The 22,994-nt window shown below is 44.6% G+C and overlaps 1 protein-coding gene across 2 annotated transcripts in view; it reads left to right on the plus strand.

The window, feature by feature from the left end:
* Positions 1–984: 984 nt before the first annotated feature.
* Positions 985–22,994, plus strand: part of WT1 (WT1 transcription factor) — a 41,643-nt gene continuing 19,633 nt past the window's right edge. The window contains exons 1-5 of one of the 2 annotated variants that reach the window (XM_057749495.1): positions 985–994; positions 2,783–2,905; positions 3,339–3,441; positions 13,474–13,551; positions 14,579–14,629. In XM_057749495.1, coding sequence (XP_057605478.1) covers positions 985–994; positions 2,783–2,905; positions 3,339–3,441; positions 13,474–13,551; positions 14,579–14,629 — 365 coding nt within the window. The remainder of the gene's footprint in view (positions 995–2,782; positions 2,906–3,338; positions 3,442–13,473; positions 13,552–14,578; positions 14,630–22,994) is intronic. The other variant, XM_057749496.1, reaches the window with a different exon arrangement.

Raw genomic sequence — 22,994 nt, forward strand, 5'->3', positions numbered from 1 at the left:
AACACTGTAGTCTGTGTGTGAGGGGTGGGGAATTTGTCAGGGCAGAAGAAGGGTGAGGACTTGGATAGCCCCAGACTAAGTGCCAGGTTTGGGAAGGGAAGACCAAGACTGCTTGACAGTCTGCATGATTCCCGCAGCCCCAGTGTCGCACAGAACCCTATCCCTAGAGGAGGCCTTGTTGTCACCGGGCCACCGTAGTGTCATGTCGGGACATCAACTCAGCCCTAGGGCCAAAGGCGCCCCCCTCGGGTTGCATGGGAGAGGGTATTTCGTTGCGGGACAGATTTCCGCGTATGCTGCCACAGCTGCGGAGTCATCGTTTTCAACCTTGGACCACCTTCCTGACTGAGCCTAATGTCCACTCCATCCTTCAGCTCCCTCGGGGCCTGTCCTGGCCCGGTGGATCCCGGGCTCCTCCGCTGCGGCGGGCGGGGGAGAGAGGCGCAGAGCTTGTCTCGCCTCTCCGCGGGGTCAAGGTTGCACTCCCTTGCCCAGCCGAGACTAACCGTGGGAAAGGCGCTACCTTGGCCGCTCGAGCCTCTCCCTCTAAGGCCTGTACAAGGAGCCTTTGAACACGCTGCCCCTTTCTGCCGGCAGCTGTCCCTCCCCTGGCCCCCCGCCCCCGCGTTCTCCGCGCCTGGCTCAGGGCGAGGCTCCGGGACAGCGCGCTCTAATCAGCCCCGCATCCGATAAGCTTCTTCTAATTTAAAGAGCCCTCCCTCCTCTTGGAGGGCGCTTTCCCAGATGCCCACCCCCTCTCCGGGGACGGGGACCTGAGAGAGGGGGGTTGGAGGCCAGCCCCTGCCCAGCGGTCCGGTGTCCGGTCTGGGAGGAGGGGGCTTGGGAGCCTGGCGGGGCGCGGAGGCGACGCGACCCAAGAGCTGCAGCCCGCAACCCGTGGCCCTCGCCGCGCACCGACGGTTCCGGAGCCCGCCTCGGAGGACGGCACGGTGGCCGGGCCACTGCCTACTCATCGGCTCGGGAATGGAGAAGGGTTCGTCTAGAGACAACTTCTTTGTCACTTCTGTTTCTCCGCTTTATTTAAAAAACGTTCTTTCAAAATTCGGCCTTCCCTCTGCAAAACTGGGTGCTTGGAGCCAAATTTCGTTTGTCAGCGGATTGGTAGGCCTTAAACACAGCCTGGCTTCCGCTCCCAAAATGAAGTGCCTGGAAGTGCAAGAGTGCTCACCCACTCCTGACAGCTAACGAGGCGGGGGTTATCTTCGCCCACTTAGGCCAGAAATGGAGGCCTCTGGGGTCATGCAAATTATAAAGGCTGGTGGCTTCTTAAGTTGTCAACCTGTGGCGCCCATTGGTGCGTGAGACTTGGCCTGCCCTGTAGTCTCCAGTTCTTAAGACTTGCTCCAACCCTCCCTCCTGCACTGACACACCACATTCCCTGAAGTGGGACTGTAGAAGCTCAGTCTTGGCTTTGTTTGGGGGTGTGTATTTGAAAGATGTCGGTAATGGGAACATTTCTCTGTTCAGTGTAAGTCTCCGTGGACACTTGTTGTAGAGCCTTGATCCTGCCTGGGGCAAGAGCGGGGATTGGGGTTTGTTTGACTCGTCCCACTGCCAAGAATTGAGCGGGGTTTGGAGACTCAGCTCAGTGGCTAGAGGCGGGGTGAGGGGACTGGGTCCGGCCCAGTGGCCCTGCGGGAAGCGGATGTGAGCGCCTGGACCAGTTGGATTCCTCACTTGGCCTGGACCTCAGGCCAGAGACTAGGGAGGCTGTGCATAGGAAGGGACCCCCCCCCCCACTGGGTTCAGGGCTCAGAACCGATCCTTATCTTACCTGGAGGGTGCTTTTTCCCCAGAGGCAGCTACAGTTTTACAGAAGCTACTGGGGTAAATGTTTAAAGTGACAATAATCTAGACAATAATTTAGCGACAGTAATCATAGAGGGAGACTACGTTTTTCAACCAATATCACATTTTTCCCCCTCACCTTCGGAGAGCTGGGGAAGAATACCGGCGGTATTGCCCTCGGTTTCTCGGCAGGGAAACTGAGGCAGAGGACCCGTGCATACCATGGAGGGAAAGGGAGGTACAGTGTCAGGCACAGTCTGAAACCAACAGGCTTCCCGCCCTGGGGCGCGAGGAGGTCGGCCCCGGCAGTGGTGATCACCGTCGGACTCGCTGGGGGCGAGGTGGGTCCGAGGGAGGAAGGAGGAGGGCGCAGGCTCGAGGCCCGTGGGCCCAACTTGAAAGGCCCTTTTTTCCCCTCACCAGCTTTCCCGAGGGCCTTGGGTGTCAGTGGTGTCGGGTCGCGCAGCCTCAGACAGATAACATTACTCTGTAATTACTCTCCCCATTTAAAGCCCATGCCGTTTAACTGGCTTCGAGTAATTAATGAAAGTTGGTGCGCGGGACTCTGATTTACGGCTGCGAGTCAGCGCGGGGTCAGCCGAGCAGATTCATTTCGGTCGCCCGCGCTGCCCCTGCGCTAAAGCCGTGGTATTTTGTTTCGGGGGGAGAACAACTTTCTCCGGCGAGCGCTTGGCGGTTTTCATGCTTGCGAGGTTCGGTGCAGAGGCGGCGGACATCGTGAAAGACAAGGGCGTAAATAAATTGGAAATGGTGGGGAGGTCTGGGTTTTCCTCGGGAAAGGGCGGGGAGCCCGTCCCGAGGTCACATTGGGCCCGGCATCCCGCCGAAAGCCCTGGGGGCTGATGGAGCGGGATCCGAACGCCCGGCTGGGCGCTCCTTGCCCGGGTTCTGGCTCAGACACACGGCCCCTGACTCCCCGCTGACGCTGTTTCTCTCTTGGCCGCGCCCGCAGGATACAGCACGGTCACCTTCGACGGGACGCCCAGCTACGGTCACACGCCCTCGCACCACGCTGCGCAGTTCCCCAACCACTCCTTCAAGCACGAGGACCCCATGGGCCAGCAGGGCTCGCTGGGTAAGCGGGGTGGGGGGAATGATGTGGGGTCCTTCTCCCCTTCTTCCATGCTACTCCTCCCTCGCCAGGAATTTCCAACCCACGGCAAACTGGGAAAAGGAGAAGAGGACATCTAAAGGAATTTTAGAAATAATTAGCCTAATCTCACTCAAAAGAAGAGATTGTTTCCCCCCAACCAAAGTATGTTAGCTGCACTCAGCGAGACCACGAATGTCCAGAGGGTCCTTTCGGTGTTCTGTGCGGTGACTGCTAAGAAAATGTGAAATGAGAGACTTAGCTCGGTATGATACGCTGCACGCCCCATCCTCCAGGCCCCAGTGCCCCCAGCGCAGCCTGGGAGCCCAGCTCAGGACACCCTGCCCCAGCCCCTGCCCGCGGCCTCGCACCCCCAGCCCTGGGCGCGCGCTCACCCCGCTCTCTTGGCTCTCTGCAGGTGAGCAGCAGTACTCAGTGCCGCCCCCCGTCTACGGCTGCCATACCCCCACCGACAGCTGCACAGGCAGCCAGGCCCTGCTGCTGAGGACGCCCTACAGCAGGTAGGAAGGCGTTCGGCGCCACATCTGGGTCCACGCGACCCCGGAGCGGGCAGCTCGAGCCAGCAGGCGCCGGAACGTCCGACGCGGGGCAGCCCAGATGCGGGCGTGCAGGGTCCTGGAGGCAAAGTACGCCTTTAGCCCAACAGGCTCCTTGAGGCATATTAAAGCCTATCTCCTGGCTCCTATTTGAAAGAATTAGCTTTCCCCGCCTCCGGGTGTTTTCACGTGTGCGCGCGCGCGTGTTGTTTTGTTTTGTTTTGGGCCGCTGCGCGTGGCAGGCACGATCTTAGTTCCCCGACCAAGCGTTGAACCCGCGACCCCTGCAGTGGAAGCGCGGAGTGTTAACCACTGCGCCGCCAGTGAAGTCCCCCCGGCGTTCTTACTTCGAATGCAAATGAGGGCGATTACTGTTTTGGGCTGAAGAAGAGAGAGCGGCGCTTTGAGGAGTTTTTTTTTTTTAAAAAGGGCTCTTTGCTGGGAGGACTTCAGCTTGGGATCAAAGATTAAACGCGGAGTCCTCTCCCACTCTGTTCTTCTCACTTCTCAAGCCCCTGCACGCGCACTGCGCACACCCGCCAGCCTTCTTTGGGAGGAATTCGAGGGCGCGTAGACTCCGGCCACAGCCTTCTCCCCAGGGCTGCCCCCCCCCAGAGCCTCGGGCTGCGGCGGCGCTCTTTGGGCGTCGTCCCCAGCACCCCGCTACCCCGGACGGACTGTGTGCGGGACTGTAGTCGGGCGGCAGCGGTGCCTGCGGGGAGACCGCTCCAGCCCGCGCCCGCCCTTCTTCCTGTTCCCGGGAGGCGGAAGACCAGCTTCTTTTCCTTCCAAGCTCTTTTCCTGTCCCTCGTGCCTTCTCTAGGTTCTTGCTCCACCCTCCACCTTCTCTCCCCCAAATTTATTCTTCAACTTTGGGTGAACTTGGCCGGCATCCCGCGTCACCGATAGGGTTGCCTAGTAACTACACCGGCCGGAGCCGGGCGGGAAGGTGGGGCGGAGGGAGGGAAGTGGCCGCTCGCGGTCTGCGAGGCCCGGGATTGGGCGCGCATTACCTCATAGTCCATCCCTACCCCCCCAGCCGGTGCTGCGGGGATCCTGATACCGACTGCCCCAGACTCATCTCCATCCTCCCTCCCTTCGGTTGGATGACCCGAGGCTGACGTCAAGGGAAGGAGGTAGTGAGGTAATAAAGGAAGGAAAAGCGCCTGCCCTGGGAGATTGGTGGAAGGAATGGCCGCGCCTGGGGGACCTCCAGTCCCACAGGTGGAGGAGGGGAAGGAGTCTTCACTCCGGAGCCTGCAACGGTTCATCCCAGTGTCCCGTAGTGTTTATGAAACTGAGCCTAGGACTGGTCTGATTCTCCCATTCCGGGGAGGGACAGGGTCGAGTCCGTCTACTTCTGCACGCCTAGGGTACACAGACTTTGGAAACCTTTCCTTTTGATTGGGAAATCCGGTATATCTAATCTGATCTTGGATTCAAGATAACTTTTTTTTCTCCCTCCTCCCCCCTCCTTTAAAAAATTTTTTTTAAATATTTTTTTCTATTTTTAGAGAGAGGGAGAAGAAAAAAAAAGCATTCAGTTCTCCCAGATAGAGGTATTGAATGATCACACCTTCTCACCCTCCTTTTCTCTCTCCCTAGCTAGAACCCAATTCTGTTCTTTGGCACCGCAGGCCCAGTGATCTGCCCCAAGCAGCCATCTCTGCACCTTCCCTTGGTGGGTCAACTCACTGGAATGGGTGTAGAATCTGAAATCTCTGTTGTGAACCCCGTCCCCAGGCAAAACTGAGACGGTGGGGCCATTGCCATCCTTTTTAAGGAGTTGTTCTTGCCCACTGCCAGAGTAGCACTGCTCTTATTCTAGCCATTGGGGGTGCACTTGGAATGGTTCCTGGTGGATGACCTTGGCCCAGTCCTTTCTTCTTGGCTCCTGGTTGATGTCTCACCCCAAGCAGAGAGGAAGATCTTGATGCTGGAATGGGTGCTGTTTAGACGGGCTGGGATACCTCCTTGGAGGTTGGGGACTGGGAGGCTTTGGAGTGTGGTTCAGTAGTGATCCAGCTACACACAGTTTTTACTCTCCCCTCTTCCAAGCCTAGATCCACCCTGTGGGTCCCTAAGAAGGGACTGAACAGCCTAGAAAGGAGTCGGAGATAAAGTGATCACAACCTCTGGCTCAACAGTAGTTCTCCAAACTGAGTCCCTGTGGTAGATTTTGACTTAGAGCTGAATTTGTGGTTGCTGTGGAAGTAGGAAAAGTCACTTGGATTGCATTTAATCATAAAATTTCACAGTTTCTAATCCATCTTCTAACTGGCCACTACAGAAAACAGTTTTTTCAGGTTCATCTTTCAGAGATAATCGCTTATGCCTTTCTTCTTTCTACATAATTGAAAGTTCTTTGCTCATTTTTATATGAATGTCATAAAAATACCATTTTCTTTCTCTTGTTACAGAAAAGTTTGTAAGTAATAACGTCTCCTGTAAAAGAATTTGTGACCCCTGTAGGGAAAAGTGTGCTTCCTTGAAGTTTGTGCTGACTGAGTCTTTGAAGCTCCATCCACCCTAAATTCACAGCATTTCTGATCACTTTTCAGAGATGAGGTACTTCCCCTGCGGTAATGCTGGAGGGACAGGCGTAGGGATGCTTTAAAATTGGATTTGTGCATCAACATTACTCCTGTTATGTCATTTCCTTCTTTCCTTCTAAGAAAGTTTGGAAGGGCATTTAAGTGCTTTTGTGAGCACAGTGTTTGAAACAGCATAGGAAATACGGCTAAACTTTAATCACCCAATGGCTAAGCTTTTGGATTTTAGATATTCAGTGGTTCTTCTGGTCCCTGGCTCTGTTCCCTTTTCTGTCTAAAATTGAGACTTCCTGGGAAAGGCTTGCTTGTATTTTGTTTGACTTGTTGCCCTTGACCCCCTAAGGCAGCCTGCCCAGCTTCTTTGCCCTGCTCTTCCAAAGCTTCTGTCTCCCCAATTTTGGATTTAGTCTCCCTTCCCACATGATGTAAAGGGAGGGGGTACTTACATACACTGACATTAAATAAGCACTGCACAGTGTGAATTTGCTTTGAGGAAGTTTTCAAAATTCTCTCCCTATTCTGAGAGAACTGTAAAGTGATTCTCTCCGCTCTTTCAGGTAACAGATCTGAGGAGTTACAGCTATGCATAGATGTGATCAGTAGTAAATAGGAAACGACCCCAATCAAGTTATAGGAAGTGTTAGGGATGGTTTTCTCTACCTTCTCTGCCCTCCACGTATTGAGGGTGGGTAGAGTTTTGTCTAAAGGTCACTTAGTGTTCCGGAACCAGGTATCAGCCCTTCTGGAGCCGAGAGATCATAGCTGGGTGAAAGCGTGAGCCTTTATTACATAATCACGAGGCTTTATTGCATATTGTGTGCTGCTGGGCACTGTGCTAGGTGCTTCACTCAGTTTACGCATTTAATTCTTCTGATTACCTGTGAGGTCGGTACTCTAATCCCCAGTCTACTGAAGAGGAGATGGGTTCAGAGACTCAAAGTAACTTGCTTAAGTTATACAGTGAGTGAGAATCAGAACCAGAATTTGATTCCCAGTCTCTCTGCCTTCAAAGCCCATGTGTGCTCTTAATCGCTGAGGGATTCCAGGCCATTCAGTGTCCTCCACCTGGAATACCTCCCTTACACAGTCTGTGCTGGCACCTTTGCCAATAAATAATAAGAACAAATGCTTACATAAACTTACTACCTCCAGAAACCATTCTAAGCACTTTACAAGTATTGATTTATTTACATTTAATCTGAAACTCTTTGAGGTAGGCAATAGGTTATCACCCCCATTTTATACAGGAGGAGACTGAAGCCTTTGGAGATGAATTTGCCCAGTGTGACACAGTAAGGGACAGAGCAGGTGTGAGGCTCCAGAATCCATCTTCCCACCCTCTGCACCCTGCTGCCTCTCCTGATGGTTAAGTGCCATTTTCTTTCCAAAGGTGGCATCTGCCTTAGATCTTGCTAGACGAAGGTCTTTATTCCTCACATTTGTGAAACAAACCCCATTATCCATTAGTTTTACCCATAGTTTTCAGTTGAGATCGCTCAGTGGATCAGAGGCAGTATTTTCATTGGTGTGTATTACAGGCGCCAACTTGAGCTTTCTCGCGAAGAAGTCTTAACTCGCAAAGCAGCTGTCTTTCACACTCCAGACTCCTCCAGCTTTGCCTTTACCACTCACTGGGCGTGAACTACTGAAGTTCAGTCCAGGCTCCTAAAGAAACAGGCAGAAAGGGCAGAGACCTTCCTCCCCGTCCACCCAAGTCCCAGGGGGAGTGACAGCTTCCAGGGCCACGCTGGTTTGTGCTTGCTCAGAGGCAAGGTCCCAGGGAAGGTGGGAATCCATGCTCCCCTGAGGGGAGAAAGTAGTGAAGTCCAACCCCGCTAAGCACAGTTCTCCCCTGATTTTGACCTAGGACTGCAGCTAGCTGGGCCTTCCCTGCTCACTTCCCTTGAGTCCTCTTCTGCAAGTCCCCTTTGTCCTTCTGCTTGCTGAGCTCTTTGGAGCCCATAACGCCTGACCCATGCCCATTTCACAGGTTGATTCTCACAGTCACTTTGAAAAGGGGTTCTGCGCACCGTGTTTGAAAAATATTCTCATGCACACTAATTTTTTTAGACATTGTAGTTTTCTTTTTGCTCTCTTATTAGGTTTGCATATCCATATCTATTTTTAGCAACTGTGCTACCAATTGAAATAACAATGCATATTTCCTTTGGTCCCTTAGCAGGTAAAACTATTCCAGTTCAGAAGCACTAATTGCTGATTTGAATATTTTTAATCGAATGAGTCACCAGTGATGAAGTTGACAGTGGAGCCTATTACCAGTAGATCATCTTTCATGTGAGAGAAGCTTCCTTAGCAGCCATAGAGCTTCTGGGGAATCCCGTCGGTGGGAAGTAAATGATCTATCATTTAGGGTGGCCTTCAATGTAGAATTAAATCAGAGGACAGCTCTCACCCAAAGAAATAAAATCATAATTAATACTGCCTCTTAGTACATGTGTGTCTACAAATACTTTACATGGTGTACAAGTTTCACTTAAGACACTACTGATGTTTGTTTCCCGTATAGGTAGGCATGAAGGCAGAAAGCCTGAAATGGTTTCCAGGGTGGTGGGCTGTGTTATCAAAGCCAAAGAAAGGCTTGAATTGGACTTGTCTCCAGGGAGCAGGAAAAACCTAGTTTCAAATATTCCTGCAACTTTTGTGCTGACCAAGTGTTTATTAATAGAAGTTGAATCCCCAGTGGGTTTTTCTTTGGTTAACTGGTGAGCAAGGGAGAAATTACAATACCAAGAGATTGACTGTAAAATGATTATTCACCGTGGCCTGCTGGGCAGAAATTTCTGAAGAGGCAGCCTCCATGGTACCTCGGAGGGAAGAACGCAGGAAAAAGTCTGCGTGGACGTTTGGCTGCAGCTTCTGTGCATGAGCCTTGGTTATTAGGTAGAGGCGTGGGGTAGAGCTATTACAGCAAACTCTGGAAGCATCATGAATTCTGATCACAGATGCCAGTTGCATGTGCCTTTTTTTTATTGGGAATTTTTTTTTCTTGATTCCGGGAAACACTTTTCTTCCACCAAGATGCTGGTTTGCTTGCTGGCAACCATCTGGCAGAGGTAACTCCAATCTTAATCAGGTTCGACAGTTCCATTCCAGTGGCAACAAGAACTTTTCTACCTTGTTCTGTTAAATATATTTAAACACCCTTAAAGATGAAAATGTACTTTAATTACACATGCATTTGAAGAGTGGGGAGTTCTGGTCCAGATAATAGCTGAGAGCTTTTCTCTTCCTTTCTTTTTGTGCAGAGGTCGAGAACTCAGTAATACTTGCAGTTCAGGCCAAAACAAACTATATGATCTACTACTGATTTCCTTTTAAGTTCCCCTTTTTGCTAGGACTGACTTCCTTTTATTTTACTCCAACTTGCATTAATCCCAGTTATAGAAGTTTCTTTCCTCTCTTCCTCGCTTCCAACTTCAAACATTTCTTACATAGGAATCCAGTGACTTTTTTTTTTGTTTAAAGATCTACTTAGAAAATATAAAATACACCATGACTTTTGGAGTATATTTTGGCAGCCGGCAATTTCAGAGTTCACTTCCTAACAGAGCTAGATGGGGAGCTGAAATGCCTACGTGACCACTGCGGTCGCCGTGAGCTAAACCGCCTACTTATCTGCTCTCCTCTGGGAATGAGGTGGTCGACACCTACAGTGGTTATTTAGTAATTAGATGCTTTATTTGCCCAGGGGTCCTATATTCCTTGACTGGTGCTGCCTCTTTTCGTGGGTTTTCATGATGAGAGCTGGGTGTTGACCAATTGCCCGAAGAGATCAGAGCTTGCGCATGCTTGGACCCAGTGTTCTTAGCTCAGATTCACATTCTGTCCTCTCCCAGCAGCAGCTATTGTCATTACTGTCATTGACGTCCAGCTGAAAGATGGTGCCAGCCAAGCTGACGGACTGAGCCGCTGAGGAGCCCCCGCCAACAGAAAGCAGGGTGTGGTTAAAATCGTCCTCTGATCCTACGGCCAGCCTCAGGAACCCTGTTCGGATCTTTTTTTCTTCTTTTGGTTTTTGCTTGGAGATTTTCTGAAAATCCTTCCCCATTGGCCCTTCCCACCTTCTTTCCCTTTATGAGGATTTGCAAGCTGAGCTATTAGGACCACTGAAATCCAGAAGTAGGGATCCTACTGAATCTTGGCACACTATTTTTTTAAGAACTTTTATTGCGATACAATTGACATACAATAAACTGCATATATTTAAAGTGTACAATTTGATATTTTTTTTCTTATTAGTAATGTATATATGGCAACCCCAACCTCCCAGTTCACCTCCCCCCAACCCTCCCCCCATCCCGCTTTCCCCACTTGGTGTCCATATGTCTGTTCTCTACATCTGTTGGCACACTGTTCTTAATCAGCTGAAGAGGATGTGGTTGGGCATTGTGCATCTTGTAACTTTCTGGAGACAGAGTAGTTCATGATGCTCCCTTGAGCATGTTCTGTTTCACCTCCAGACTCCTGTCTGTATTACTGTTATGTTATTTTTTACTATTACTTAAATGGTAGTGAGAGGACAAGGCTCAGAGGTCAGATAATGCCAGGAAGCCTTTAAAGGGGCAGGGCAGGGTGGAGGTGGGAGCATCAGGAAAGTCAGCACTAGGCTCCTCTCTGAGCTCTAGTCCTCTTCTGATAAATGGGGGTCATAATTACATCTGCCTCACAGAGTTGCTGTGAGGAGTATTGGTCATGCATGCACATACTGTACAAAATTTGATGGATTAGAGAAAGTTAAAATATATTCTCTGCAGGCTTGAAAGAGCCATAATTAGAGCTTCACAACATCCCTGTAAAATTAAATTGATTTAGATTAATATTCCCATTTAACAGATGGGAAAACTGAGGTGCAGAGAGCTGATCTGATTTGCTCAAGGTGTTAAAATTTACAAAGTAACACTGTCCAGTAGAAGCATAATGCAAGTCATCTATGTAATTTGAAATTTGCTAGTAGCCACGTTAAAAAAAAATAAGAAACAGGAGATTAATATTTAAAATATTCTAATTGACTGCAAAAGCCCAAATCTTATTTCAGGGTGTGGCACACTCCATATTTCAGGTGCTCTATAGCCATGTCTGACTAGTAGGTACCATATTGGGCAGTGTAGTAGAGAGTACTTATCAAGTACCCACTAGGAAAATACATATATAAGACATAGATTCTGTGTTTGAGAAGGTGTGCTTTCTGGGGGCCAAGAAAATGTCCTTAAAATTATTTTCTCTCTAGGAATCTGGTGGACTATTCTTTAAGTCTGTGAGAAAATGCCTAAAATCATAAAGTTAGATATTTGGGACTCATTGACCCATGTGTGTAAACTTCTGCCACTCATCTTGCGTCTCAGACCTCTTGAAAATTACAATGTTCTTAGTCTTATGAAGGATGAAATAATTTCAGAAAGATCCCTCATCCCAGTAGGACCTAGGAAAATTGTCAACTGGGGCTGAGTGATTTTAGTCGTTGAAGAGTGTTTTAAAAATCAGTGACAAAAATCGAGAGCTGCCTGGGGAATACAATGCCTGTTGGCTGAGATTAATGGCAAGATTAATAAATGGATTGCTTGATGAAAAGGCGCAGGAGAACAAAAACCAGTAGAGATGTGGAGGAGGCTGCTTATTAATGAACTGTCAGCCCAGAGAAAGTTCAAGAAACTCTCCTGTGTTAAATACAGCAGGCTGGCACTTCTAATAAAAATTGGGGTCCTTCAGGAATTAATTATACTGGCCTTACAGCAAGAATTTGTGGAATTGCGAAACGTAGTGGCACAGACCAGCACGGGCCGCTGCTGTGAACCAGGAAGCTGCAGGGAAAACTAATCATTTTTTTTTCATTGATATGTAGGATATTGTAGTAGCATAATAGCCAGTCAGACATGGGGATGAATGATGGGGTCCAGATATGCACTGACTAATGAAACTGCACATACTTCGAGTTTGAAGTCACTTCACATTTCATATGTAAAATTCCCTCCTGGAATCTGATTTCCTCCTTATCCTGTGTACCCGCCACTAAGGCGTTCCAAATAATTTTCAGAGTGATTATATGAGAGGCAGATGGACTCCACCATGATTTATCAAGCTATGCTGAGAGACAGCACAGTGTTCATTTATTCCAAGGGATAAATGTTGTAATTTCCCTCACCCCTCCACAAGTTCCCAGTTTGGCTGGCCTGACCAAACCTTCTCTTAATTAAACTTTGGTGTTGCCTCTGCCCGATGGATGAAGCGGCCCAAAGGAATGCCGTGGCAAGGTGGAGATTGTCCAGAATTTGTGATCTGGTATCACACTTTAGATAGCGAAAGCTTCTTACCTTCTTTCCCTTCTGCCATGAAGGTGGAATGGAAATGTACTTCTGTAATGTGTTTAGACCAAGGGTTCCCAGACAAACCATTAATCTCTTGGGTCTCAAATTTCATAATTAACCATTTCAGTTCAGGACTAAATTTATTCCTAATAGAGCTTGGTTATTTAGGAGATTTCTGGTAATTGATTTATGTGCTAGTTTTCTAGGAAGATAAATATAAAATTAATAATTTAATTAATAAACATAAAAGCATATAATAAAGATGTTCATGAGTTGTACCTGCAGGATACTTTGAGAAGAGTGTTATTTCAGGAAATAGATGTGATAGCTCTTCTATAATGCATTTAGAGATGTGTTTTAAAACATGTAATAAAGATGTTTTTAAGAGTCGTATGTGCAAAAAAAAAGGGAGAGAATAACTTTCGTTTGGTTTATATAGTGGGATATTTTTCCTTTGGGGTCTTAATGTAAATGATCAGCCATTGTTTTCCCTCATATAATATAGAACTGGGTTGGGGGCTTTAAAAAAACTCCATGACAATAAAATTTATCGAGAATGATTCCTTCAGTTGTATCTATAGTTTATCATTCTCTTTCTTTTGCTTGTCACATCTTTGAGTATTAGACCATCTATCACCCATCACTCTTTGACTTTTCAGGCCCTCATAATCCACATGATACTTATCCTTTTGATTAAAACAACTTAATGGCCTTTTCACGAATAATTAATCTGCTGTCTTTTTTACTTTCAGCTCCAGGCTTTTAACTTTAATGTTGAGCTATCCAGCCTGTGTTGCCTTTCAAAGTTTCACTCCCTTTAGCCTCTTCCCTTCAAAGGTTTAATACCTCTTTAGAAACTTCAGTGTTTGCTCTACTAAGGTTTTTTTTTAAAGACTTCCAAATTACTCTCACATCCTTTCTGCTGTGTGTGAAGTGAATGACGTGCAGAGATCAGCGGGATGAAATGAGAATCATTTCAGACTCATGTATTCCATCATTCTGGAAAATGTGGAGGCTTTCATTGTAAAGAAAAGTTAAAAGTCTATTGCTTTTTGAAGAAACAGTTGCATATATATATTTTTTGTATTATGCAGTTCTAACTCTGGATGTTTTTCTAACAGTGACAATTTATACCAAATGACCTCCCAACTCGAATGCATGACCTGGAATCAGATGAACTTAGGAGCCACATTAAAGGGGTAAGGTCTTCTCTACTCTGTTTCCCTTGAACAGTAACTTACACCTGTTTGAGCCATTTTAAAGTCCTTATGCCATATGAAGAGAGTACAGTTGTAGAAGAATAGGCAAGGCTCTCTGTGGAATTAAGATATTTTCCTCCCTCTCCCAGTTGGTCAGTTGTGTTCAGTATTAAAATTTCAGGAATATCAACAGGGGATGTTCTTGTCTAGAACAAGGGTGTTGAGAATACAGGGAAAACTTAACATGGCCGTTCCTTATTGAATGTTTTAGAGTTCTTCAAAGTTGTATCCGTCAACCTTGTTTATGTTTTGCTAGTGATATCACAGAGGTTAACCATTACATTATCTTATCAAGACATGCTTTGGGTTTACAAAGTCCAGGATCCAAACTCGTATTTGAGTGAAGATGATTTGGACCATCCAAAGTCAGATGTGCTCCTGCCTGATTGCTCCAACAGGCTTTTATCACACTTGATACACAACCAGAATAGGGGATTACACAGCAATCAAACATAGGTAGGGGCAATGCTTTGCACCTGGAAATGAAAAAAGACCGTGGGTGGGACTTGCTTTAGACAGTAAAAGAACTCACTTTTAATTTCGAATCTGAGTTGATAGGCTGTAGGATGTGACAGTCATGAAGCACCTGTGGTGTCAGGTGCTCATTTAAGTCACTCATCTAATCTTCCCAGGATGCCTAGGTGCTGTTATCCTGGTTTCCAAATAAGTAAGTCAAGCTCAGAGAATTAAGTAAACTTCCCAGGTTCACATCATACTACATGATAGAGCTGGGATTCCAAGTCCAGATCTGATTCTAATGCAAAGGCTCTTTCCAGCCTTCCTGTGGTGCCTTCCACCCCACCACAAGCCCCCGTGGGATCGGGGACTTAGTTCAGCACTCTTGACTAGACAGCTGGCTTCACGTCTCTGTGTGTTTAGTGGTTTCTCATTGGATTGTGGGATCTGGAGGGCTTGCTAGAGCCATGCCTGCTCCAGCCCCCATTCCCCGCCTCTTCTTCTCTTCTAGAGTTGCTGCTGGGAGCTCCAGCTCAGTGAAATGGACAGAAGGGCAGAGCAAGTGAGTGGACAATGTGATGATGGCAAAGCAAGTGACATAGGCCTTGTTGACTGGCCCCTGGGGTGATGCAGGAGTTAGGACTGACAGTGGGTAATCAGGGTAGCAATTGGTGCACAGGGATGGGAAGAATCGATGCATTTTTTCCCCTCTGTCTCTGCTTCCTCTTATTTATTGTAGACATACTGTGGGTAGAAATGGAGGTGGTGACATCTCTTATCAACATACTCCTGGAAAACAATTTTAAAAATGATGCCGTACGAGCTCTGCTCATTTCCTGGCGAATGTTTCAAAACATTTTAAATTTGTGGCATTACACATATTCCTGTTAGATCGGTCAGATCTTTCAGCCATACTTAACTTGCCTTTTCTTTATTTACCTTTAAATCTCTCAGGAAGAACTTAATTTTTACCCCAAGTCTATGGCCAGATTTTTTGTAAAGACTTTTTAAAATTCCTAAACATCTGTGTTCCCCCCAGCCTTATAGCCTGCACCCTGGGACATTTCTGTAACTGTTTCTTTTGATTTTATTTTCTCTGCTTAGACACCAGAGCTGGCCTCCCTCTTCTCATCCTTCTTTCGTTGGTTCAGTGCTGTTTTTTGGATCTTCCTTCAGTGGTCAGCGAAGTTGTTTTTCATCTTCTGAGACTCACTATTAGATCCTTCTTTCCATCCCCAGCCCCCAGTTTTTCTGCTATTTTAACCAAATCTCCACTTCCTCTTTCTACACCTGAAAGTAAAAAAGCCTGCTGTTGATTTGGTTTTTTTCTCTCCCTACTTCCATCCAAGGGGCCGCTGACAATTTCAGCAACGTATGTTTCTGCCTGCTCACAACTTGTCCTGTGTTTTATGGTCCCAGCCTTTCTTTCTGGATCCCTAACTTTTCTGCTCTCTTCTCTACTCAGAATTCAGTAACTCTCCCCAAACCACGTGCCAAGAATAGATAGAACATGACTGTGAAGTGAGCAGTATTTAAATTTCTTCATGCTGGAGTACAGGGTTAGTTTGTTTGCTTAATTACAAAAGTTACGTATAAGGAATCTTGGCATATGTATTTGAATCTGGGTCTTTCCATTGGTGAGATAATTTTGATACCTTTTAAGATCTTTAGACACATGATATTAGTCACTTGCTGGGGAGTCAGAAGCTATATTGTAAGGTTGAAGCACAAAGTGCGAATAATTTGTTCAGTCCTGTATAACAAACAAAAACTAGAAGAGTTTTCATTGATCTGGTGCTTACATTTTGGAAAAGCATTCCTGAAATTAAAATGTATTTCTTGAATACTTTATTCAGAGAGCTGTATAAGAAGCATTAAGTAACTCCAATAGATGGTCTTACAGAAGAGCACTGTAACTCTTTGGAGAGCAAAAAATTACAATTGTCTGATTTACTAATACCTTCTCTCATGCTGGGTTTTTATCCCTTTAGCACATATTGTAAGTCAACTAAATGTTTGCTTCTGTGTGTGAATTGAACATTTATCTAAAGATGGATGTTAACATTATTGGGCTGGATGTGAAGGGCTTTATATACCTCTCCTCTTTCACGACAATCCTAGGATACTATGCTCACACCCATCTTTCAGATGAGGAGACTTGAGAGGGTAAAGCCACCTAACCAAGTTCACTTAGCGAGCAAGTGTCAGAGCCGTGTTGGAACCCACTTCTGTCTGACTCCAGGATCTGGGCCCTAGATTAGAGTTTCTTAAACTTTTTAGACTGCGAACACAGTTAGAAATACCTGTTACACTGAGCTCAAATGTACACACACACACAGAAATTTTCACAAAACAGTACTTACTACATGCCGTGCATACTGATGTTTTCTTTCTATGTCATTTTAAAAAATGCTGGTTGAGATGTATAGATTGATTTTACAACTCACTAATGTATGGTGACCCACAGTTGGACTCTCTGTTAGCTCTAAAAATAGCAACTCCTTAGCTCTTTCCTGCAAGCTCATGAACAGCTGAGAACTGGATACAATTGAAGCTGATATCCCAGTAGAAAGTGGTTTTTCCCCAGAGTGGGACATAATCTGGGTAGGTGTCTTTATTTTCTGTACCAGATTTGCTTTCCTTTGCCATCATATGAAAACGCTGTTCATACATTTGAGGAAAGATATTCCATGAGGAAAGACAAAGAGAGATAACTGTATTTTTGCATTTATCCATTACTAGTATCTGGACACTATATGAAATCAGTGGTAAGAAGAATCATGGAGACAAGGTAGATCTGTAACAGGAAAACTGGAGGTTTGAGTCATGTTTTGGAGAAAAAGGATATAAATTCTAAATCACTCATAAAAAAGAGGCATTATAATGTTTTTATTAAAAGGTCATGTGCCTCAGACTAACGCCCACTAAATATTTATTCACATCATCGTCCCTTGAAAATTTTACTTTTTAAAAAAAAGAATAAGCTTATTTCCTTGCTGAAGCAAGTCCATAGAGACATCTTTCATTAGATGTTGGGGAGTGGTGTTATTATACTGGGTGGGGATAGGATTTTAGGGAGAGTGTGGGTAAGACCAGATGAAAACATGAAACAAGGGGAGGAAGGAATCTTGCCACTGATTTACTCCTCTCTTCTCCCTCTCCCTTTACTCATTTTCTAATCCCTGCGTGCCGGTAGGGATCAGAGCTACTTTTATGACCTCAAATGGGAGAATACTGTATTTCAATTTCAGTCAAAGAGGGGGTACTTTTGAAGCCACTTTCTTAGCTCTGACTGTTTTCCTCACCAACAAATAAATGAAATTAAGTTTTCTAAGTGGGTCACTGGGAGGAAAAATGGCCAGGGACCCTTTCTAAGCACTAGTCCACCTTTATGTATAATTCTGTGTACGGTGCCTTGTATTGTTGTCTGCTTTGTGTTTCTTTAGAAACATTTTCTGTGTTCCTAATGCCTCCTGATTTCCTAACACTGCTCCCAAGCCCAGCGACTCTGTCAGCCTCTGTTTTGTCTCTTCTGAAGAAAATATCCTGCAAAATGGAGAAACACATCAACCTTGACTGTGGTCCAAGTTACTAAAACAAGGAAGAAGTTATTCTCTGGGGACTTGGGTAGGGGGAGTGGGAAATCGAACACAATAGAAATGTGAAAGGAGTGCTGAGCAAAATAAATGTCCCTTTGCTGGTCCAAGAAGTTCAGACCGTTGGGAACACACAGTATTTGACCTGTGGATGCTTGAAAGGAAAAATGAAAGACTCAGGATGAGTGATGTATGGTGAAAACAAAGCTGCGTGTTTTGGTAGGGCCAAGGCTGTCGAATCTGGAGAAAATCCCCACTAGACATGGTCTCATCCCTGAGAACCTGTGCCAGAAGAGATAGCTGTCTCCTCTGGCTGGGAGTTCCAGTACACAGCCCAGCACCTTCCCGCTCCAGTTCGTGAGCAGAAGGTATTCGTCCAAGAGATTTACTTCTTGAAAATGGATAGCTTGCTTTTCGGGGGCTCCTGGAGCTTATGATGCAAACACAAAGGTGGAGAGAAGCATTCCTGAGGGTACTCCTCCGCCTCCACTCCCAGGATAAAGCTGTTAATTTCTTCTTTTATATGGTTACATTTATGCATTTCAACTGTGTTGGACTTGGCTAGGGTCTGTTAGCCACACTTAACCAGAACAAAGCAGGGGACTCTCCTGGGTTTGCAGGATAGAGATGAGGACTCTGATTTAGAGCTTTCTCCCCTGTTCCTCTCAATGTGAACTAATTCAGTGGTTTCTTTGCCTTCACTTCACTTCCCTGCTGCTACTTTCCTCTCCCTAACTGTTCATCTTTCCTCCTTTTTCTCTTTAGGCATATATTCAATTCATGTATTTGATTTTTTATTATGTAAGTAATATGTATAAATTATAGAACAGTTAGAAAATCAACTTTATAGGAAAGAAAATTAACACTCCCCCTGCTCCCGTAGCCGAGATGAAACTACTATTAATATCATGTTGCATGGATGATGCCTTAGAGGACTGGGACGGGGAGGGTGGGGGGGAGTCGAGGGAGGGAAGGAATACGGGGATATGTGTATAAAAACAGATGATTGAACTTGGTGTACCCCCAAGAAATATAATAAATTAAATAAATAAATAAAGTTACCCCAAAGAATAGTAAAAAAAAAAAATTATGTTGCATATACTTTCAGACTTTTTCCATGCATATATATACATTTGTGTCCTTTTCTTTTTTATAGCAAGTGATTGGCTTGGCTTAGATCTAATTCAGCAAATGCACTTCTATAGGCCATTGCAGAGCTCTGTGTTTCAACCTTCATGAGAGTGTTTTTGAAAATATTCTTAACCTCTTAAAAATATTTCACTTTAAAAAGCATTTTGGGCTTTATAGACTTACCATCTCCACACTATGTTTCTACCTATTCTATTTTAGAGCAAGGAATTAGTTTTATCTCATAAACGGGAGGACAAATAACAGGTTTGTTCAGGTCAGGAGAAGAAAGAAGCCAAGCAGGAAAGGCAGCAAAGGAAGGTGGGGATGAAGGGGGCCAAGCTGGGATTGAGGAGCGTGGTGGACTTGGCGCAGGGAAGGCTTAATGAGGGCTCCAGTCTGTTGATAAAGGTGTGAGGGGTGTGTGTGTGTGTGTGTGTGTGTTGGAGGGTGAGAAGGTATATCAGATGAGTGGAGGATCTCTTTCCTGACTTCAAGGAGTCTTTTGGACCTCTCATGTCTATGATCCCATCATGGGCCCTTCTGAGACCCTCTGCTCACCATTTATCCTTCTCCCTGTCATCTACCCAAGGAAAAAAAATCATCACCTCTAGCTAGAAAAACATCCATATAGAAGCTACACTCATAAGAAGTCATCCAAATAAATGCATCTCTGGAATGAGGGGCTACTGCCTATTTTCGTAGGGGTTTTTTTTTTCCCCTTATTAAAAGTGAACCAGTTCATTTATTATAGTTTTATTTCTAACTCTTCATTTTAAAAGCAAAGCCATAGATGTAGTGTTCTTAAGGCTAAGAGAGTGGCTTTATCGAAATGAAAACAACTTTTTCCTCCTTGATTATAGAAGTAACACAGGCTTATTATATATTGAAAAAATTCAGACACTACCAAAACATTATAAAGGAAAAAAGAAGTCATCTGTTATCTCACCACACAGAGATAACTAGTTTTTAAACATATTGGGGTATATTTGTATCTGCAGAGAAAAAATTCTGGAAGCATTTACTGAACTATTAACAGTAGCTGCCTTTGAAAAGATTAGAGGGAAAGGGCAAAAGTCTGATAGAGATGGGTTTAAGAGATCTAGGAGGAGATACTCTGGAAACATTGTATTAAGACAACCCACTTCCATGGAGTTTTGCTGCAAAAAGGAGCAAAGAAATGGGATTCTAGCTCAGTGGGGAGAGAGGGTCAGGAAAAGGTGGTTTTCTGTTGTTGATTTATTTCTATTTAGATGGAAGTACATGCATGTTTGCTATTGAGAAAGATCAAGAAGAGGGAAACAAATTAATGATGGGGGGGTAGAATTGCTGGAACAGGGTCCTTGAGAGAGAAGAGGCTCCATGGGCAACTGGGGGCTGGTTAGCTAGGAGCTGGGATAGTTCATCTAGCAGTAATACTGATCTACAAGAATTCTTTGTTTCTAAGGATACTAACCCTTTGCTTAGGATGTGCTGCAGATGTTCTCTGGTTTGTATTTTAACCCTATTACTGCTTTTTTTCTGTCAGAAATTTTTATTTTCATAGTAAAAATTATCATTTTATATTTCATAGTTTCAAGTTTTTGGCTTTTATATTATGCCTAGAAAGATTTTTCCAATCCCATTTTCAAAAATTTACTTATTGTATTTTGGTATATTTTTTGATTGACTTCTTGACACTTAAACATTTAATTTATTCTGAATTGATTTGGCAATTGGATTCCACCTTGATTTGTTTCTAGATGACTAACCAGTATCCCCCGACTGCTTTGAATAATGCATCCTTTTCTCATTAATTTCGTATATTACCTTTATCAATTCTTGAATCCTATCAGATGCCTTGGATCCATCTCTAGACTTGTTATTCTCTTCTTTTGATCAGTCTGGCTCTTTTTGTCAAGTATCAGGCTGTTTTCTTTGCTATAATTTTATAGGCTGTTTAAATATCTGATAGGAAATTTCCCTAGCATTGTATTTCTTTTTTCAAACTATTTCTGGCTATTATCTCTTGTTTATTCTTCAAGATGAACTTTAGATTCATGTTGTTAATTTCAAAGAAAGTCTTTATCAGTATTGGTTCCTCAGTTGTAACAAATACAGCATACTAATGTGAGATGTTAAGAATAGAGAAAACAGTGCAGAGTATATGGTAACTGTCTATTATCTTTAGAAAGTTTTCTGTAGGTCTACACCCATTCTAAGGTAACAATTTTATTTTTTAAAACTCTTAATTGGAGTTTAGAATGAATTGCATCAGGTTTAAAAATTAATCTTGGAGAATATTGACTTTTGAAAAATTGCTAATCCTTTCTTCAAGAATGTGGATGGCATTTCTCAACGTTTTTTCAAGACATTCTATGTCAGATGTCCCTATTTTGAATTTCCTCCTTTTCAAGCTTTTTAACAGTAATGCCTCTGGCTTCAGAGATTTCTTTGAGAATGAGTGTGATTCCTTTGAATGTATTGCAAGGTTTTTCTTTTTTCTTCACCTTGAAATACTTTGCTATGTTACTAATGTCAGCTGAAAGGTGGTGGGTGCCTCAGCTGACATTAGTACAAACCTCCATTTCAACTGGAGAAGCAGGAAAGGGCTTCGTCTTAAGAGCCCTGTGCTTGATTCTGGGGTTTTAGGGAGGACTTCATTTTTTTTTAAGTAATTGAACATGGTTGAGTAAAGTTTTTCAGATTTAAGAGCAAGCTGGGTGGGAACCTTTGAGAACCCAGGCTGAAAAGATTCTGCTCATTTTCCCTGTATAGAATTTCACTATCATGTGAATTGCGGACACCTCTTCTTGGGATGAAATTAGCATAGAGCCTGGCCATAGAGCCAAAGCATTGAGAGTATAGAACCCAGTGAGTTAGATGAAATTGGGATTCTGATGAACGAGCACTTCAATACCAAACGCGTGTAAGGGGAGATCCACATATTTCTTTTATGGTCTGATGAGGTGGTTATGAGAACGTGTGTGCTTACTATGTTCGTATGTGTTGCACAGGAAAGAAAGTCGTTCCTAAAGATGTTCTTCCTGGCAGTAGGAGCCAGTAAATAGTGTGGACTTTGGGGATTTTTTTTGTTTTGTTTTGTTTGGAAAGGAGCTGTATTCTCCCCAAACTGTTGTGGGAAATTAGATTTAAAATAATTTTTAGCTCTGCTCTGAGTGTGAAATAAGAGAAAAAAGTCAGTAGGAGGAGGTTTGTGTACCATTTCAAGTGGTGAGGAAAGCTTGATGGTTCATAATGGCTGATTTATACAAGCGTTGTTATCAGGCTATTAACCACTTAGCCTGTATTCCCTATTAAATAGTGGCTAACGACTAGGCTTCATGGAAGTGAAAACATATGAACTGTGTCTATAAAGAAACTTTTGAAAGAGGAATACAAACAAGTTTTAGTAATAATAGCTAGCATGGTTGGAACAAGTGAGCATCTTCCATAAGATAATACTTTTTTTTAAATGAATACATTAATTTTTATTTTTTACCTTTCTTGATGTCATTTCACTGAGTTTTGTGTCTATCATGAAGAGTGGATGGAGGGCTGTTTTTATGTTTATTATTGTGTATTGGAGTAGAGCCGATTGACCATGTTGTGGCAGTTTCAGGTGCACAGCAAAGGGACTCAGCCATACATATGCAGGTATCCATTCTCCCCCAGACTCCCCTCCCATCCAGGCTGCCACTTAACAGTGAGCAGAGTTCCCAAAAGGTAATACTTTGAAGGGACCTTTCATAGTACTCACTTATAGGAATTGTGATTTGATATATTTGCTGAAAAATAAATCCAATTACTTCTAGATAACTGTTAGATGATGTATTAACAGGACTTTTTCTATAGCAGGTGGCAGGACCCCAGTTGTAACTGGCATAGGTCAAAGAGGGAATTTAAATTTAGCAGCTTATTGTATTGTATTTTAAAACCCCATGCGTGGATTCAGGGGCTGAGACAGTGTCTTTAGAACACTGTTTCATTGTCCCTTGTCTCTGCTCTCCTCTGTGTTGGCTGTCTTCTCAGACAGGTTCTCTTTAGTGTGGCAAAAATAGCTGTTTTTTGGCATTTACAGCCTCACTAGAAGATTGCCTCCCTATTGGTTCTTCTCCACCAAAAGACCCAGGGAAGGCTCTGATTGGCCTGAATTGGGTCATCTAGCTAGAGAATGCAGTGATATCATTGGCCAGGCCCCAGGCATGTACTCACCCCTGGAGC

Source organism: Hippopotamus amphibius, chromosome 9, assembly GCF_030028045.1.
Source record: "Hippopotamus amphibius kiboko isolate mHipAmp2 chromosome 9, mHipAmp2.hap2, whole genome shotgun sequence".
In the NCBI taxonomy this organism is placed as follows: Eukaryota; Metazoa; Chordata; class Mammalia; order Artiodactyla; family Hippopotamidae; genus Hippopotamus; species Hippopotamus amphibius.